This window comes from Podarcis melisellensis, assembly GCF_964234715.1.
Source record: "Podarcis melisellensis genome assembly, chromosome: 1".
NCBI classification, from domain to species: Eukaryota; Metazoa; Chordata; class Lepidosauria; order Squamata; family Lacertidae; genus Podarcis; species Podarcis melisellensis.
In genome coordinates, this window is record NC_138528.1 from 21,308,529 (window position 1) to 21,329,374 (window position 20,846).

At 43.5% G+C, this 20,846-nt stretch overlaps 1 protein-coding gene across 3 annotated transcripts in view; it reads left to right on the forward strand.

Moving 5' to 3' along the window:
• The window catches only part of PRIMA1 (proline rich membrane anchor 1), a 51,654-nt gene that overhangs the window by 16,579 nt on the left and 14,229 nt on the right, over positions 1-20,846 (forward strand). For all 3 annotated transcript variants that reach the window (XR_014169488.1, XR_014169489.1, XM_081915915.1), the window contains exon 3: positions 2,922-3,069. Coding sequence is in view for 1 of the 3 variants with exons in the window: in XM_081915915.1 (XP_081772041.1) it covers positions 2,922-3,069 (148 nt within the window). In the remaining 2 variants the exon portion in view is untranslated. The remainder of the gene's footprint in view (positions 1-2,921; positions 3,070-20,846) is intronic.

Sequence of the window (20,846 nt, forward strand, 5' to 3'; positions counted from 1 at the left end):
AGTCTCACTGAGCACAATGGGATGTACTTCTGGGTATTTGAAGAATAGCATTGCACTGCAAAGCACTACTGCGCACCATTAAGCCTGATTGATTTCAGTGTCATTCAGATACATCTACTGTAAGTTCCTTTAAATCAGGCCTGCTTTTTCAGGTAACACAGCAGAAAATGCAAACCTATTTCTGATGCAACTGTGTTGTCCTTGCCCACCCCCACCCCCTGTCACAGAATATATCAATTCTAAAACCACCCATCAGTTCCATATACAGTGGTGCCTCGGGTTACATACGCTTCAGGTTACAAACTCCGCTAACCCAGAAATAGTACCTCGGGTTAAGAACTTTGCTTCAGGATGAGAACAGAAATCGTGCTCCGGCGGCAGCAGGAGGCCCCATTAGCTAAAGTGGTGCTTCAGGTTAAGAACAGTTTCAGGTTAAGAATGGACCTCCAGAACGAATTAAGTACTTAACCTGAGGTACCACTGTATTTATATTGTGTAGAGTGCTTTTTTTCCAAGGTGCCAGAACTCATAATGAAGTTGTTACAGTAAGTCGCCAGGCAACTCGAGGCAGCCCTGAACAGATGCTGGCTTGACAACAGCCATGGGGGGAGGGATTTTTTTCCAGCTGGAATTTGCCAGATCTGAGTTCTGACACCTCTCAGGTGGGCACCATTGCCATGATAAGAGAACAAGGGGGTTTCATGGTGAGGTCTGGCACCTCTTTTTCTAGAAAAATAGATCTGCGCGGAGGTGTGGCAAGCTGTCTCCCTAGCTGGTTTGGGGGTCGCCTGGTTCTGGTGCACATCAAACAAATGTACCCTGGCCTCCTTCGTTCTCTTAGATTCAGGCAGATGGCTAGGACAGCTCAGAAGGGCCCTCGTGCAAATGTGCATGCGTATAACAGTGGAGGCTGAATCAGAGATGGTTTGAAGAAAAAGGAAATACAAATTGGCCCCGCCCTATAGCTTGACCAATCGTGGCTAGGAATGGCTAGGAGCTAGGTGGAGTCATGGATCTAAAAAAAAACGTTCCGTTTAGACTTGAATTGTTTGTTTTCGTCTTCTGAGAAGTACGTAAAGGCAAGAAGTGGGCGAGGGGCCCGCCGGCAATGGCGCCCACCTGAGAGGTGTTGGCGCACTCTGGCTGAAAAAAAAGCACTGATTATATGTATTTTTACAAATAGAATAATGTTGAATTGAGCTGGTTTAGAAGAGGGGCATCACAGCAAATATATCTGAAGACCTCTTCTAACAAGGCTGAAACAGATCTCTGGGGCAAAGGTTCATTTTTAAAAGAAAATAATATTTTTATTAGTTTTCAATTATAATTCAATAATAGCCTCATTATAACAATACCAATTTATAATACAATTATTAATATCAATCTTTCAAATACCGAATTATATAATTTAGATAAAGTGCCCCCCGTGTGCTAGATTTGATGGATTAACTATTTGCTTTATTTCTGCGTTCCAAAATCTTATTAATTTCCATTACATTCCTGTCATCATAATCATGCCTTATACAACAACTGCAATATTCATAACTTATTTTCATGTTAACACATTAAATGATTTATAAAGCTACGATTGAGGAACTCAAACTATATATTTGTTCTTCCTGTGTGTGGCAGTTATTCTGTCCATGGTGTTTCTTCCTGTCCTTGTAAGATGTTATGTCTTTATTTCCCCCCGGTTGTTGCTGTTATCCATCATGACTTGTGCGGAGCTGATATCCCTTTGTTGTTCCAGAAATTTCTCCATCGCTCCATCCTGTGCTTCGTTGTTTTGCAGCTTGAACAACGGCTGCAAAAGTCACTCTGTCCCAATAAATAACCTGTTTTCACTATTTTCCCTCTCAGTCTGGGAAAAAGAGAGTCTGTTCATTTATTAACCATAGGAAAATATCATGGGACAGTTTATGACTTTCATAGAATTGGAAGGGACTCATCTAGTACAACCTCCTGCAATGCAGTAATGCTGCCCACAGCAGTCTCTGAGTAGGTTTGAACCCCCAACCTTCTGTTTAACAAAAGGTTACCAGATGTCCCTTCTTCCTGGGGACAGTCCCCAGATTTACAAATCAGTCCCCATACAAAATCCATTGAAGTTGAAAAGTGTCCCCGGATTCACTGGAAAAAATCTGGTAACCTTAGTTTAACATCCAGATGCACTGACCCATTGTGCCTTCTTTCAGGCTAGTGGATTCCCACCTCAAAGACCCCTAGTGTTACAGCTTCACCACAGTTGTATTGCCACAATTGCCACAAACAAATTGGGATTCAGCAGAGACAGTCACCATCAGCTCTGCTGAAGAGACAGTTCCATCAGACTTCACCCTCCTTCATCTGTTGCCTAACAGCAGCTATTCCATCTAGCTGTGCTACCACCTTTGGCTATTCCTTTCTTTGAAATCTTTCAGTTACACCTGGCTATTATGCAAACACCAAAAGTAAGAACTGGTACCTGAATTTGCTCCCCACACATCCCTTTTGTGCCATGTGCCTGAGGGAAAGGAATTCTTATTCCTTATCTTTGCAAGTTGCTGGGGGGGGGGGGCTTCTTTTTGCTGAAGAGCTGAGTAAAAATTCTCCAACAAGCTACATGGTCGGCCTTTTAAAAGAGGCCGTGTGGAACATGTGTACTCTGTATCCATGGGGTCTCTTTTAAAGGACTCACCCTGTAATAACTAAGAGCGGCTCTGGAATGCTTTAAAGATAAGGACAAGGTGGTTGTGCTGACCCCAGAAGGAGCAGGAAGCCAGGGTAGGAATCTGAAGAATCGTATCACATGCATTGCCCACGAACATCCTCTGCAAATATGAGGGATGAATTGCTAGCCTTGGATCCTTGCAGTACGAATGCTTTAACCCAGGAGTCATGCAACCAGTCAGGATTTCTTTTGCTATTTTTTCCCTTTTCAGATCACTCAGGGTGAACCCCAGAAATCATGCGCCAAGCCAGTAGCAGAGAAAGTTACAGACAGTTGCCAACAGATCTGCCAATGTAGACCACCGCCGCTACCGCCACCGCCACCGCCTCCTCCGCCCCCCAGGTTGCTTGGGGTCCCATGTAAGTAGAATGTGGTTATTTCTATTTGTGTCCAAAAAAGGCACACCTGGGCAAATTGCATGTGGGAAAGTGAGTGGGCCAGAGCTAATGTGGGGCTGCTTGCACACTATATTTTTAAAGTGTTGTAGTACCACTTTCACAGTCATGCTTTCCCTCAAAGAATCTTAACAAACCTATAGTTTGTTAAGACTGTTTGGAGTTTGTTTGGAGACTCTGCTGCCTCATAGAGCTACGATTCCTCAAGTTCCCTCAGAAGAGGGAATTCGCTGAACTCTGGGGATTGTAGCTCTAGGAGGGAATAGAGGTCTCCAAACAGGCTCTCAGCAAACTACAGTTCCCAGGATTCTTTGGGGGGGGGGGACATTTAAGGTGGTCTGATACTGCTTTAAATGCATTGGGTGGATATGGCCTCACTTTCATTTTTCCATTTAGAGAATTGGAACATGTTCTGACTAAAAGAGGGAGATGTGTTTTGGCTCGTTGAACAGGAATTTCTTCAGCGGAGCCAGACAAATTCCCTCTGTTCCCAACCAGGTGGCTGTTTTCTCAAAGCAGCTCGTTAACGTTGGAGCCACTGAGTCGTTCATTTCCTATGTTGCCTTTTGATTCGCATTAGCATATACTAAATATTTTATGATCCCGCCTTTCGGTGGGTTTATATTTCCCCCCAGATGCATCCTAACAAGCTCATCTCCGCACGCAGCTTTGGAAGTGTAAATAGATGTGTGGGTGTGTGAGATTGCACACTTTTGTTTGCTTATCTTTATAGCCTGCCCTTCCCCAGATGGTCCCATGGCAGGTTACAAAACAATGCCACAGTCCCAACTAAGCAATCCACCCCACCCTTTTATCTTTAGATTCCTGCATTGCAGGGGGTTGGACTAGATGACCCTCGGGATCCCTTCCAACTGTACAATTCCATGATTCTGTGGTGTCTGTGAGTGTTGGATTTGGAAGAGGCGTCCTTCCACTCAGCTCTCCTGGTCACAAGAGTCACTCCACCAGTGCCACACTCCCCCTTCCACATGCAAATAGGCAACCAGGAGTGTCATTGGTGGGATATGCAGCCAGTTGAAAACCCCAAAACAGGGCCTGAGGTCGCCCAGGATCCACCAAAACCTGAGCTAGTCTGATGGCTGTTGCACACTGGAATTGGGCCAGATGCAGGCCATTTGTCCTGTCGCTTGCTTCCTCCATGACTTCAATGAAAACACCAATGCGTTTCAGAAGCCCATTGGGCTTCAGCTAGGCGTTAGTCATCTAGCACTGCTAGACCCCAGTTGTGGAATGTACCTCCTGCAGAAGTCCTGGGAAGGTGGTTCCAAGGGTTTGAGTATACAGGCAACTCCCCATTTGCACAGGGGTTGCGTCAGGGCCAATGCATGTGTCAGCAGGCGCACACAAGCCCATTTGCCGCCATTCCACTCCCCAAAACGGTGTGCGTGTGCATCCCCAATGCACACAAATGGAGAGTTTCTATAGGTGTTTTTGCCTTTACACAGAACTCCTTGGAACCGAACTGCAGCATAAGATGCAATCATACTACATTACATGAAAGACTTCAATTATTTCCGTTTTTCTCAGTAATCCCTCTGCTTCTTTCATGTAATTGTTAACTTGCCATTTGTTCCCATAAGCTTCTAATTATCTCTGTTCCACTAGGGCTTACCTTTCTCTCCCCCGTACATTTTGTATATACTAAATATATACAAAATATAATTATACTTGGCGCTGTGGGTTAAACCACAGAGCCTAGGGCTTGTCAATCAGAAGGTCGGTGGTTCGAATCCCCGCAACGGGGTGAGCTCCCATTGTTCAGTCCTTGCTCCTGCCAACCTAGCAGTTCGAAAGCACATCAAAGTGCAAGTAGATAAATAGGTACTGCTCCAGCAGGAAGGTAAACAGCGTTTCCATGCGCTGCTCTGGTTCGCCAGAAGCGGCTTAATCATGCTGGCCACATGACCCAGAAGCTGTACGCTGGCTCCCTCGGCCAGTAAAGCAAGATGAGCGCCGCAACCCCAGTCGTCCACGACTGGGCCTAATGGTCAGGGGTCCCTTTAATCCGTGCTAAAATTAATGCCATGGGGCTGCAGTTTCCATCATTCCCAACTGACCATTGACCATACATCAACACCTGGAGGTTGGGGAAGAGGGCTGTGCACTGTGGCTCTGATGCTCACGTGGAGTTGCAGGGCAGCTGTGCATGTTCATCCCAAGTGTGCAAATGGAGCTGTTGCTATTGTGAACGCAGAAGCACATGCTCTCTGTTGCTTGAAATTGTACTAATAATAATTGTTGTTGTTAATAATAGTTGCAAGATTCTTTGCTCCCAGCTCATTGTGTCATCACACAGGGGTGCCTACCAGGTTAGAAGTGGTGCCTAGTAAGTGAAGGCCTTCACAGGAAAACCTCCTTTTTATTACAGAAAATTGCCCAGTTGCCTGCAATTTGGCAATTCAGTCACTTGGGAAGAGAGCTCGTACCATTCATTCCTATCAGCACTCAAATAAATACCTCTTTATACATCATTATGGGAATGCAATATTTATGAAAGTCTCTCTCTCTCTCTCTCTCTCTCTCTCTCTCTCTCTCTCTCTGTGTGTGTGTGTGTGTGTGTGTGTGTGTGGATAGATAGCACCCATCTATGATTGTGCCATTTTTCAACTCCCCAAATGAAAACCCTGTCAGTGTCCTCATTTGCAAAATTTAAAAAGTTAACACCAGTCCTTGCATTCTTTAGAGAAATACATTAGCAGGATTAGGGCTGGAGAGAATGAAAGAAGCAGATTTGTCTTTCTGCTTCTCTCTGTCTTTGTCTTGGAAATGTTTCTTTGCAAGGGGATATTTGTCTGTATCTGTGCCACACCGCAGGGTGTAAAGCAAGGAGCAAAATAACAGTATTTTGTACCATTTGGCAAAGATACTGTATATTGATAGCTTTAAAAATAAAAAGTCAGTAGATTGAGTTTCAGGAAGAAAAAAAGTGTCAGCGTTTAGGAGGACAGTGTACTGACTGAATCACTTTCTTCCATCCCCGCCCCCAAAATAGAGAAAACAAAGGGTATCTGAGCAGCCAGATCTCTCTGGCTTATCTCTCTGGCTTTATTTTGGGGCTCTGCCCAGCGACTACATTGGGCAGAGAGACCTGTACATGCAAGCAGAAGGTGCTTGGACCCACTTTGGGGAAATTCTCTGTAGCGGTTTATGATTTTAGGTGTTTGACCAAAAGCAGGTTGTTGTTTTTCAGGTTGTTGTTTTTCAGCCTTCAGCTGAAAAACTTTAATTTCTTTGTTATACATATTTTCAGGTTTTTCCCCTGTGCTTCCACTTAGGTGTCAAGTTGTTATTTATTTGTTTTGTCCTGTTGATAACTTGTTTGATTGCTTTTAGATTTTGGAGGGGTCATGAAGTTGGTATTTATTGCATTTTGTGGATTAGCTTTTATTGTATGTATGCTTTATTGTTTTAGGCTGCTATACTCTTTAAAAGGGATGTGGGTGGCGATGTGAGTTAAACCACAGAGCCTAGGACTTGCTGATCAGAAGGTCGGCGGTTTGAATCCCCACGACGGGGTGAGCTCCCGTTGCTTGGTCCCTGCTTCTGCCAACCTAGCAGTTTGAAAGCACGTCAAAGTGCAAGTAGATAAATAGGTACCGCTCCAGCGGGAAGGTAAATGACGTTTCTGTGCGCTGTTCTCGTTTGCCAGAAGCAGCTTAGTCATGCTGGCCACATGACCCGGAAGCTGTATGCCGGCTCCCTCGGCCAATAAAGCGAGATGAGCGCCGCAACCCCAGAGTCGGTCACGACTAGACCTAATGGTCAGGGGGCCCTTTACCTTTACCTTTACTCTTTAAAAACAAATAAATACATTTGCCCCTGGAGCTTTCTCTGATATTAAAGTGACCAGGATAGTCCCTGCTCATGCAGAGTCTTTGTGTGTACATTCTCACACAATTAAAGACACCTTGGTTGCCTGATTATATGGCTTCTGTTTTAGCCCATTAATTGATGCATTCATTAGGCCTTCAAACATTTGCATGAGCATAAAGCAATATTTCAAAAGCCTATTCTTTCCATTCTTTGATGATGCTCACATATGCTGCACCAGGCTCTTTCAGAATAACAAAGGAAGCTGCCTTACACCAGGTCAAAGTTTTTGTTCATCTAGCCCTGTAATGTCTACTCTGACCAGTGAAACTGTGCTACCTGAGGCAGGTATTGTGAATGTTACCTCTCCTTCCTTCTCAGTGCTGCACTCTGGGGAATGGGTCCTTCATCAAGCATTGTGGGCAAGGTCGGTCCAGGCAGCATCTGTGCCACTAGTAATTTCAATAAAAATCACAGTCATAATATATTAATAATAATAACTAATGTTATTTTTCTAGAAAAAGAGGTGCTGGAACTCAACATGAACACCATCGGTGTAGCCGGGGGGGCAGGGGGGGCAGCTACCACCCTAAATCAATCAAAATAAATAGAAATCAATACAAATCTGAGGTTTGCCCCCCCAACAAAAATCCTGGCTACACCCATCATGAACGCCCTCTTTCTCTTAGAAAGGCAGTGGCACCCACCTGAGAAGTTCCGTAACCCCTGAGAGGTGCTGGAACTGAGTTCCTATGAGTTTCCCCTGAAAAAAGGAATTATTATTATTTGTTGTAGTAGTAGTAACCTGCTCATCTGGCTGGGTTGCTCCAGCCACTCTGGGTGGCTACCAACAAAAGCATAATAAAACATCAAACATTAAAAACTTCCTTATACAGGGTTGCCTTCAGGTGTCTTCTAAAAGTTGTCTAGTTATTTATCTCCTTGACATCTGCTGGGAGGGTGTTCCACAGGGGCGGGCGCCACTGCCAAGAAGGCCCTCTGCCTGGTTCCCTGTAACCTCACTGTAACCACCAGAAGGCCCTCGGAGGTGGACCTCAGTGTCCAGGCTGAACAATGGGGGTGGAGACGCTCCTTCAGGTACATAGGGCTGAGGCCATTTAGGGTTTTAATGTTGATGTATACACAGTAACAGTGATGCATATTATAAAACTTGAGGTTTAAAGTTACTTTAACTAGCCATGCACAGCTGGCTGGCTTTTGAGCAGAAGGAGCTGGCTGGCTCTGCAGGCAACTGATGTGGTGGTGCATGATCACATTGCAGGAGCCACATGGTTCAGTGTGGCTCATGACAGAATCAAGCTCTGCCTTTGGAAGTGACTCTCCAGGTTCTCATGTAGAGATGTGATCCTCTTTTTTCCTTTTGTTTGTTTTTTAATAATAAAAAAACGCTAGAAATGCCAGAGATTGAACTTAGGACCTTCTGCACAGAAAACATGAGCTCTCATACTGAGCTAAGGCCTCCCTCGAATCTTTTTTTTTATAATTATTATTATTATTATCTCTGGAACTCAAGGTCTTCAATCTCAGCCACGATAATGGCCCCAATTTGTTACTGATTTGTACTTGTACCCATGCCAACATAAAAGAGAAGGGGGGGGGAAACCTTTCCGAGTAACTACTTGGCAAATATTCCAGCACAAAGTGTACAGTTCAGTTTTGTGGAACTTGGAATGTTTGTGCAGTTGTCATGAACAGAAACTTAATCAGCATGGTCATCTCAAAGCCTTTTGGGTTGAGGCCCAAAAGATCAGGGATTGGGGCTACTTTTACATGTGAAGCTTTGGGCATTTTTACTTGACCTGTTGGTGACCTTTATGCTCATTTAAATTTTGTTGTCTGTTAATTGTTCACATAGCTGTTGATTATTATTATTTTAGGGTTGTGTTGTAGCGATACTAAACTTTTCATTGCGCTTTTATACTTAGATGGGACAGTATCCAACTAGCCCGTTCCATCAGTGCAAGGATTTCTGCTTGTGCATTGGAATTTGACTCTTCCTCTCCCCATGCACCCCCTAAATCTCTGCTTACCCCCCCCAAGCCTCTGGAGCAGAATTGGGAAGGACACATGGTGGGTAGTTCCATTGCACAAGTGGAAATCCTTGCACTGACAGGATGAGTGTGTTGAATAATGCCTCTGTGTTTCATGTGAAGCACTTTGAGCACAGATGCATTTGTGGGAAATGTGGTATGCAAATAAATTGAGTTACGGTGATGATATGTAGCAACAAGAGGGCTGTTGGGCCTCAGCTTTGAAAGATGAGAGGGTGTGTGTTGCTCTTTGTCTAATCCACAGTCCTCAGCTATGGGAGCAGCTGTGCTCTTTCTTACCAAAGGTAAATTCTTAAGGGGAAGAGATCTCAACTGCCCAGAAACAGCTCACTGGATGGGGCAGAGCCACTATGCAAGTATCCCAGCGGGTGGGTCTTTGTTGCTTACCATGAATGACAGGGATGATGCAAGTATTTCCACTGTGCTGAGCTCCCTCCCTCCTCTCCCTCCCAAAAGCAGCAGTGACCCACCTTCTGGGAAACCAGCATAGCAACTCCACTCCACTTAGGATTCAGCTATACAGCTGCAAATATAACGTTTTAAGTGCGTTTTAAGTGCGTTTTAAGTGCATTATAGAAATGTGACACTAGATGGTGCTGGTGAGCTAATGGCAAGTTCCAAATATATTTTGAAATGTTTTTTAAAAGCATTTTCACAGCATTTTTAAAAATATGTGTGTAGATTCAGCCCCAGTGAGCTGCTGCCACTGCAGCTGCCCACAAATACATTTTTGAAGGTCACTTCGCCTTCCTCACCTTCTGCTTCCTTAGGGTTTCAAAGTGTGGACCTCCAGATGTACATGCAGAGAACTTGTGTTGGGTGGATGGGGGTCAGGAAAGGGACTAGGGAGTACAATGCCTCTCTGCATGTTCTGTATACATGGTCAGGGGAACAAGTGAATTGAATTTTTAATGTTTCTTCATTAGAATTTAACATGAAAGCTCTTCAGGATGAGACCAAAGGTCTTTTTCGTAGAGCATCTTGGCTGATCAGATATCCATGGGAGACCTGGAAGCTGGATATTAGTGCAATAGCCTCTCCTGCTGTTCCCCAATGATTGGTATTCAGAGACAATCATTATTAGTAGCCATTGATAGTTGTATCCTTGGTGAATTTATCTAATCACATTTTTATTTACTCTCTCTCTCTCTGTGTCCATATTCTTCCATCTCCAATGAAATGAGCTCAAGGAAGCATCTATGATTCTTCCTTCTCTCCCATCATTTGATCCTCACATGTGAGGTATGCTGGGCTCAGAGGGAGTGACTGGCCCATGGCTCAAGGTCAGCGAGTGACTGAGTGGGAGATTTGAACCCCTATCTCCTTGATCCTAGTCCACGACTCTTATCAACACTACACCATGCTCCTATCATCCTTTAAGCCAGTGGCCATCTCCACATCTTGCAGTCCCAAATTCCATAGTTTAAACTATGGGCTGTGTATTCCTTTCTCTTTTGATCTCTGTTAAATAGCTAGTTGAAATCCCTCTGGTTTTGCTGTGAGTCACTCTCTCTTTTAGCAATATTGTTCCATTTGGGTAAAAACCTTTCAATAAAAAGAAAACCCCAAATGTTAGCCCATTTGTCCATGCCCTTTGCTCTACAAACTGAAGACTCAGATGCTTCAGAGAAAGTTATTGATGAGTCAGATGCTGCTGATTTTCATCCAAAGTAATCTCTAGGCTCCCCTGGCAGTGGCGGGAACAGAGCTGTGCTTCGTTCTGACAATTCAATAAATGTATCTTAATTGGCACAAGCCCCAACCTGTTAGAAACAAGATCCAAGCCATTGTCCTGATTGCCTGCACAAGCTCATTGCAGAGAGTCATTATGGTTTCAAGCTGCTGTTGCTTTTTTTGGGATGTTGAAAGGCATTATATTGTCTTAAAATTCACCACGCAGAAAAGAGGTGGAATTAGAATACTTTAGATATCAGAAAGCAAGAGTCCCAACCCCCTACAGCCATGAAACTCACTGGGTGACTTTGGCCCGGTCACTGTGTCTCAGACTAACCTACTTCTCAGGGTTGTTGTGATAATTAAACAAGGAGTGGGAGAAGCATATGCCTTACCTTGAACTCACTGGAGGAAAGACATGGTGTAAATGTAGTAACAGTGACAACAGAAACAAAATATAAATTCACAGGCAAAAGATCTGAGGAGTAAAATTTCTGCAAGACAGCAATTAAAAATGAATAATAATAATTCCAAAATACAGCATCAGAAAAAGATGGTTACATCTTGTAATGACTAACAGAAGATAGTTTGCAAGTAAGCATTTACGTAGGGTCCATGGCAGCTTTGAGATCTTCTGTATACTTTTTCATAATATTACAGTTCGTGCTTGATCTCTTTTTTATAATCTGAGGAAAGGCTTTGAGAAACATTGCTGCATGTATCCTGATTTGCATACAAGATAAAATTTTACCACACTATATACAAACCAAACGGTAGCTAATTTTAAATTCGTAAGTCCAATTTTCTGCACTGGCTATTGGTCATAACTCACTGGACTGAGAATTCAGTGCCAAAAGTTCTGCTGTTTTCCAGTGAGTTAACTAAAGCTTCACCTATCCTGCCTTTTCACTTTGTAAGGTCTGCTTACATTGCAAGTTTATAATAAAAGACACATAACTTAAAAACCGAGATTCTAAAAGCAGTCAGCCCTAAAACACAAGCTACAATAAACAGAACGAGCTGCAGCATCAAAATAGAACCAGAGATTCTATTAATGCTTGTTTGAAAGCATGAGAAAATAAAATCTTTTTTTAAAAAAATGTATTCAGAAGATGAGGGAGTAGACAGGCACCTGGTGAATGTTTCTGGGAAGGATATTATTCCATTCTTGCAAGGGGGTGAAGAAATACAGATGCTCCCACTGATTTAAACCATTGGCACATGCAGTCTGGTATGATCTAACTTTGGCAGCGCCTCTGCAAGGATTCAAGGCTAAATTACATTTGACATTAAAATGCATTTTTGCACTCAAGATTTACTTTATTAAAAAATGCAAAAAGCAACCCTCCAGGATGCGGGTGGTTGCTGAAAATTATTGGGAACTCAGCAGGCTGGGTGTGTTTGTGTTAACCCTTTCCTCCCCTGCTGCAGTCCCAATGAAAATTGCTGCTTTGAGAATTGCTTCTGTTTCTATTGGGAGGAAATCCCTCGCTGCTGACAATGGCTGTTTTAAAGAACACTCACATTTAATGCAAAGACACATTTAAGCATCAGGTCTTCCTGGTTAGGCCCTTTCCCTGAGATCCTTTAGCTGGAGTTGTTGAGAATTGCATCTTGGACCTTATACACCAAGTCCATGCCTGGGCTGATCTTGCTTTAAGGCTAGCACCCTTTAGGTTTGCTGCTGGATCCCTTTAATTCACTTGCCATCTGTAAATTTATGCATGCCACTATTTTCACACAGACTGTGCTTCGAGGTGCCATCCTCCAAATAAGCCTGACCTTGCAGAGTTCTCCCTGAACTTTCCAGTGTTCGGAGAACAGAACGGTCATGACTGTAAATAAAAGAGCTATTAGAACTTCTGGTTCAGGGCCTGACACAGCTGAGGAAAGAAATCATTTCTTGCATTCTTGTTTCTGTAGCCCCAGGGGCCTTGCTGTAGTACATTCCATTTTGACCTTGGATGAAACCACTTTTTAAGAAAGTGGAAAGCAAGAGTTTATTTGAGGGAAATTGGCACTGTGCCTGCTTCCCTATTAGTCTTTGGAAAATACGGAGCCTTCAGCGTATTGCATATGGCACAGGACACTAGAAACATTTGGTAAGGCTATACATTCACACTATTCATTTAAAGCAGCGCCGTACCATGTTAAACAGTCACATTTTCTACCAGAGAATCCTGGAAAATGTAGCTAAGAGTTCTGAGAGTTGTTCGGAGGCCCCTTTCCCACACACAGAACTACAATTCTCAGGGTTGCCTGGGGAAAGAAATTGATGGTTAAACCACTCCCTGGGATTTGTAGCTTAGGCCAGCCTTCCCCAAGCTGGTGCCCACCAGAAGTTGTGGCTGAGGAGTCATCAACAGATGCCTACAGAGGCCTTCCCTGAGTCCTCTCCCCTTGCCAATTTTGCTTGAAAGAAGTACTGTGTTGTAACCAATAGAACAGGTGGATCCGTGTCCACAACACATCCTCTTGTTCACAGATGTGCCCATGGCCCCTGACTTAAATTGACCATTCCTGCTTTGGGCTACAGTCAGCCCAAGCGAGCATGGCGCCAGTTTGGGAAAGGCTGGCGTAGGCATTTGCCATATTCTGGACCAGAGCAGATAACTGCAAATAAAAAGATGACAGCTCCTATCATCCAGCTCGTAAACTGGGCCAAATGAGCTTGCCTCAGCATGTTCAGTAATAGGAAGCCTGTTCATTGTCTTCAGCTTGTCAACCTCAATATTGTTCTGCAAATTTCTAAATAATTAGTGTAGAGACAACCCCCATTTAGAATGTGAGGAGAGTACTTTATAGTCAAACATGACTGAAAGTACTTTTGAAGAAAGCTGTTTCGTTTACTGTACTATGGGATCGTTTTATTTTGTGGAATATTCAAATGGAATATTTGTTTTGTTCAAAATATTTATATCCCGCCTTCCACCTGCAGTTTTTGAGGTGGCTTTCAGTGCACAGCTTGTGATTGATTATGCAGGGTGGGGTTTACCTCCCCCCCCCCCCAGTGTTTCATTCAGGTTGGCACCTCTGCCGGTTGGCATCATGAAGATACAAGGTGCATTCAGATGTGTGGGTTGTTATGCTAGTTTTCCTGGTTATGATGCTAGAACATTTGTCCAGGTTTTGAATGTTCCTTTTACACAGCGTTACCTGTTGCACTACGGAACTGTGGCTGTCTGATCCGTATACTGGTGGGCATGTTCTGCTAAATTTCATTCACACCAGTGGGGTTCAACGCAATAGCGGACATCATTGGACAACATGTTGCCACTCTTTATGTGAATGTGCACTTCTGATCCCTCATGAATATTACGGGAAATGCTGGAATACCATCCCAAAGTTCGTCACATGGCGTGATCCATGAAAATGGCAGGAAAATAACTGTGGCTGTCTCTCACGATTTTCCAGGTCAACAGGATTGCAAACAGATTTTTTTGCTGTTGTTGAAGGGAAGCAATTAACAGGGAAATGAACGCTAAGCTTCCAGTTGATTCCACTAGATTTCCAGAAGCGTCACATAAAAGATTGAACAAAACGCAAAAGTTAACAGGCAGAAAAACATTGTGAAAATGGAACAAAGCGCTGTCTGAATGCATCCACAGTGGTGGAGGGAAAATATGGCTTCTTTGCTCCAATCGCCACCACATTATAGGCCAGATAATGAACTCATATATTTGTTAGGGTGGATTAATTTTTAAAACTAACACCCCTTGAGTTTTGTCTCCTAGACTGCCTCATTCTTTAAAAAAAAACAAAAGCAGGTTGGGGCTCTGTGGAGTAGGAGAGGGTGCTTAGAGGCTATTGCACCCAGTACCTCAGTCGTGTCCTTATTTCTGATGAGAGTGGCAGCCATACCAGTTGAAAACATACTAAGGGCAACCCAAAAATTTTGGATACGCTTCTGAGGGGTAGAACGTCCTACTTGGTCAATTTCCTCCGAACTGAGCCTTTTCCTCTAGAAATTAGAATAATGAAGAACATTCTCTGGCACCACCGGAATTTAGAGAGGGTTCACGAGTGACTGGCACAAGGCCAGGACCAGCAACCTAATTTTAATCTGCCGTAGAAGATGTGTGACTTGTGACTCACAAGTCACTTGTGATTGACTTATCCATAGTGGCTTTGATAACAGAGCTTCCTGCCCCCTGCTTTCCAGGCAGTTTCTCTCCTGCGAAACGGCATGGCTCTTTTTTTCCAAGGCAGTCAGTCTGGCACCTTTTGCAAGCAAAACATTTATCCTTTTAAAATGGTGAGCGCAACTCCCATGTATCATTCATTATATTTATTTTTAGATCTTGCCGTGGGGGCTTCTGCTGACAAAAACAAAAAAGCAGAAAACAGAACCAAGGGAAATAAAAAACCGCTACACTGTTGTTGTTTTTTAAATGACTGCAGATTTGTAGCAGCACGGTAGAACTGTATCTCTCTACACATCTGGGAGCTGAGGTGCCAGAATTAACAACATGGTTATGTGACAGAACGTACAGTTTAATGCCTTCCTGGTTTGTTCCTTTCGGTACAATGGAGTGAATGGTACCCATGGTTTCTATAGGATAATACTCTGTATTGATTCGTACTTAACACGATTTGCAGCTTTCCAGCTTCATGCTGGTGTAGCCTTCGGTTTTCTCTATCCATATATCTGTGCACAGTAATAATACTAATATGTGGCTATCTACAGCACACACCTAGGCATATTTATTCAGAAGTAGGGATGGGCAAATATATCAGTTTTGGTTTCACATTTTTCCAGTCTTACAGTCTGTTCTCCACATTTTCACATCAGTTTGTGATCACTATTATTTGAAAAACGGTTCTAGTGAAGAGCATTTTAGTGTGGATTTTTCCCATTGCGTGGACAGGCAGAGTCCTACAAAGATATCTACAAAGATATTCCAGTGCAGGTTCAGACTGGGAAAGGTCTCTATTAAAAAGGCTTGTTAAAAGTCTTCAGTAAGCGCTGAAGAGCAACAGAGATGACGCCCGTCTAATACTTAAGGGGAGGAAATTCCTAAGAGTAGTTTTGCGTGGACAGGCGGAGTCCCCAGATCCCACGCGGTCCCCCCGTCATGTGGAATAACGACTCAAGACAACGTGCTATGGGATTAAATTGGCCACAGCTTTATTAAATTTCAAATGTGGGTAGACCTTGGCTCAGGCATTGGGCGTTCTCCCTCCCCAGTCCCCAGCCGGGGACCTAGGGAGCATCAGGGTTATCCAGTGGGGGGGGGATGGGCCGGCTCTGGAGAACATATGTTCAAGCAGAGATAGCCGCCCCCGTTATGCCGCCGCCGCAGGGGAGAGCAATGATGACCTTCTGGCGTACGGTCAATGCCTCCCTTCATAAAACCCCTTTAACGGGGAACCCTGGTATCGCCGCCGCAAAGAGGAAGATGGACAAAAGGATTCCGCCCAAGGCCTGATACCGCCAAAGTTGTGACATTTTGCTACGGGAAAGGCGAAACCTGCCAATGCAGGGAAATTCCTTTCCAGGCCCTTTAACAGCGACCTTAACGTAGCAGCGCCCGCATACCTGTGAAGAAAAGTTAACCTGCAAAACCTGTGAGGAAAATTAACCTGCAACATAAGACATTGACTGAGGGTGGGTAGGGTGGGAGAAGCTCTGGAGCCAAGTGAGAATTCCCAGGTAAGATCCTCCCTCCTTTGTGTGGGCAGGTAATCCCCCCCTACCTGGCCTGGTCTCCTTGGCAACTCTTCCCCCAGGTGGGATTGGACAACTGACTGAGGTAGGCGGAGACCTCCAGGTATCCCACCTGAGGGAAGGCAAAGCCTAGCCTATGCTGTTGGAGCCGCTCCAGATCTAGGGGCTGCACACGTCCACGCAAAGGGCGCCCCCCGTTTTAAGCGGGGAGCGGTCACTGTCCACACCTTTAGCTGCATAGTTCAGTTGGTTAGAGTGTGGTGCTATTAATGCCAAGATTGCAGGTTCAATCCCCATAAGGACTCCCCATGGATTCTCTCCCATAGGGCAGCTGCTGACAGATGGCCTGGCAGGGGTGGGGGGCAACTAACTGAAGTGAAAACAGGGGCCTTCTTAGCCTCCCTCCATCTCTCTTGCTGCTCAGTTATAATCGGGGTATTACCACTGAATGTATGAACAAAGTACTCCAGTGCCTTTGTTCAATAAATAGTATCTGAAAAGTTCTCAGATTAAGTTCAGTAGAGTGGTACCTCGGGTTACAAACGCTTCAGGTTACAGACTCCGCTAACCCAGAAGTAGTACCTCGGGTTAAGAACTTTGCTTCAGGATGAGAATAGAAATTGTGTGGCGGCAGCACAGTGGCAGCGGGAGGCCCCATTAGCTAAAGTGGTACCTCAGGTTAAGAACAGTTTCAGGTTAAGAACAGACCTCCAGAACGAATTAAGTTCTTAACTAGAGGTACCACTGTATTCCACCTCTTCTATATATTTGGCTTAAAAAGTGGCTTCTGCCTGCCTACCGCCATTCACCTGAGAATCACATAATTATAACAATAAAATTAAGGAACAGAATCTGACTTTTCCCAGAAGAGGGATTCCAATGTTTTATCTGCTCTGACTGAGCAATGGGTCCCTGGGGGTTTTAGGCATGAGTTCTCCCCAGTCCTGCCTGGTGACACCACAGGAAGATCCCTGGACCTTTTGTGTGCATACTGTGTGCTTTTACTCCTGTGTTAGTAGGGTGGGTCATTCTAGGGGGTGGGACTTAATTTTTGCAAATTTCTTCAGTGAGGGGTTTGAAAAATATGTTTGTGTGTGAGGAATTCAAATATGCCTTTATTTTTGTGATTGGAGAACATTTAGCTTGGTAAACCTATGTTTGAAGAAGAACCACGTAAACTGCTTTCAGAAAACCAAAAAATAATAATTTTACCTTCTAAAAATGTCAGGTAGTGCTAAATAATAATAAAATAATATTGCTATGTTTTTAAAACTGCAGGCACTTGGCAATCATTTTTAATGATTTCTGTGCAATTTTACGCACATTTTACTTACCAAGCAAAACTAAATTCTATTAATTTAACCAAAATATCTTTTGAATTCCCAAGTTACGTTGCAACCTTTTAGCACCCCTTACTTATGGAATTTGAAAGTTGAAAAATTCAACATGGCCTGCTATGCTAGGGTCTCTCTGTTGAAGCAGATATCAGAAGTGAATGCTTTTTGCAATTGCTGCATCTTCTTCCTGCCCAGAAAAAATGCAGGTATTTCTTGTACCTCATGCATCTGTTAAAACCAATGAACCTTCTGTGTTTTTGGGGTTTTTTTGGGGGGGGAAGGCAGAGAAGGGGAAATGTTTTGGAAGAGCATAGTTCTATGCTAGGGCATCTGCTTTGCATGTGGAATATGCCAGATTCTATTCTCTCTGCAAGCAAATCAGGCTAAATGCTCATTAAACAGGAAGCAGCCTATGCATAGTGATGGCCCCCAATTTAGGAGCATAGGAAGCTGCCTCATATTGAGTCAGACCATTGGTTCATTTAGCTCAGTATTGTCTCCATTGACTGACAGCAGCCCTCTGGGGTTTCAGACATGAAGACATTCCCAGTTCTACCTGGAGATACCAGAGATCAAACCTGGGACCTTCTGCTTGCAAAGCAGATTGCCTACTGTTGAGCTAATGCTCTTCCCCTCCCTCAGTTAGTGGCACACTTAACAGAGAAGAGGCGGGAGAAGGTATATGAGGGACATGGTGGGATGGGTGTTAAAAGAGAGGGAGGAAGGCTTGGTTTGTTTCTGCAATCAGATTCTCAAATCGCTTGCTGATTTGAACTAGCCTGTAGGTCTCCTCTTCTCTCATTGTGCATATACCGTATTTTTCGCTCTATAAGACACACCAGACATAAGACGCACCTAGTTTTTGGAGGTGGAAAACAAGAAAAAAAATATTCTGAATCTCAGAAGCCAGAACAGCAAGAGGGATTGCTGCATGGCGAAAGCAGCAATCTCTCTTCCTGTTCTGGCTTCTGGGATAGCTGCGCAGCCTGCATTCGCTCCATAAGACGCACAAACATTTCCCCTTACTTTTTAGGAGGGAAAAAGTGAGTCTTATAGAGCAAAAAATACGGTGTGTGTGTGTGTGTGTGTGCTTTTGTAATAATAGAGTTCTTGTTCTGCACACTCCACTAGGAATTTCATGAAAATGAATGAGAAGGAATATCATTTACCACATTCATTCCTCTCCATTACAGCTTTCATACTTCATCTGGATTTTATTTAGGACTGAAAAAGCAGATTTTAGATGTAGCGAAAAGTAAATTTAATTGAGGGAGTTTGAGCCTTAGGTGGTTCTGCACTGTTTCAGAAAGATTGCCATCATCCTGAAAGGGGTTTCTCTAGCTAGAGAGCATAAAACAGTACATAACAGTTACAAATACGGAAATTTCTTCTTGGCTCACTTTTTCTCTTTTAGGCAGTATACCAAACATGCAACATTCGCTACACTGTCACTCCTACAAAACGAGTTGGCTGTTCCCCACCCTGCTTGCCTACCATTCAGCAGAGAATTAAACCATTCTGTCCAATTTCAGCTTTTGCAAGTCATATCTTTAGTCCAGTGGCCTGTGAAGGATTTCAGATTCTGACGTGTCTGTCTAATAACCACATGCTGTTATCAGAATCTCCTCTTGCTCCAAGATTTGATGCAATTTTCCATGTTGCTCGTGGTTGATCAAGCGTTGCCAGATGCATTTCTGGGGGTCAGGAACTGTGAAGCGAAGCTGATATGGTGACATTCTGGATATGCCAAAGAATCACTGAAGTGCATTCATGAATATTTATAAGACGTATAAATTTTGAAAGCCCAGATCTGAAATATATATATTTTTTCTTCAAACACTGAGTGAGTGTTGGAGCACTTCAACTTTTTTCTTAGACTGTGAACATTTAGGTGGGGCCTTGTATTTTTTAACTTACTTTGAAAACTGCTGATAAATAACATTGTAAACCACTTTCAGAAGCCTGCTTTGGAATTCAGCACATATAAATAAAATCATAGTAGTAGAAGAAGAAATAAAAATACTAATAAATCCTTTTCTGTATCAAGTGGCCAAATAACTTGGGTATAGTGGTACCTCGGGTTACAGACGCTTCAGGTTACAGACTCTGCTAACTCAGAAATAGTACCTCGGGTTAAGAACTTTACCTCAGGATGAGAACAGAAATTGTGCGGTGGGAGCGGGAGGCCCCATTAGCTAAAGTGGTGCTTCAGGTTAAGAACAGTTTCAGGTTAAGAACGGACCTCCAGAACGAATTAAGTTCTTAACCAGAGATACCACTGTACTAATAGGTATGTTGGAGAATTTCAGGAGAAACTGGAGTGGAAATTTCCAGTGTTGTTCATTTGTCCCAAATCCAGAGTAAAAAATCAATCCAGCAAATACTATTGGTATTCACTGCTGTCAGTCCACAAATTATATGTAATTGATGACACGCACCCACACCAATATGCATTGGATTTTCTTTGCCTTGAAGCAAATGGCATGAAATAATATAGTTTACTTAGAAATCCATAACAGCAGACAGCAAAACCTGTAGCATAGAGTTACATTCATTGCTGGTCCTTTTCATAATAGACCCATTGAAACAATGAGCATGTTTAGCTTAGGTTTGTTAATTTCAGTTCTGAGTAGGACTTAGTTGGGTACAACCCCACTGCTCCCCTTCTTCTAAATCCTCCAGAGCAAATTCAGGGCAGGCATTGGGGTGGGGGTGGGGAGATGCTATTGCACAAACATAAATTCTTGTTCAATGGATACCAGCCATACATTTTGCCTGAAGGAGAAGGAAAACAGTACTGCATGTGACAATCACAGGTCAGAATTGGAAATGGATGTGTTCTTCCCGCTTTACACATCATGGGTTGTATTCAGCTAACTTTTACTTAGAGTAGAAACATTGAAATTCATGGACCTAAGCTAGCCATGCCCATTAATTTCAGTAGGTCTGATCAGATTAATAGTTGAATGCAACTCAATGCACCTTGACTTGGGTAGGGAGTTTAATTACTGCTCTTCCTTAGCCAACAAAAAGTCTTGAGCCTCCAGTGTTTCCAACTAGCACATGTGCAGATTCATTATTTAAGAGCACAAAGCCATATGCCAGTTCCTTGACATATTAGCACCAGAGGAAGGCGTGGGGGTCAACCCACAAACATAC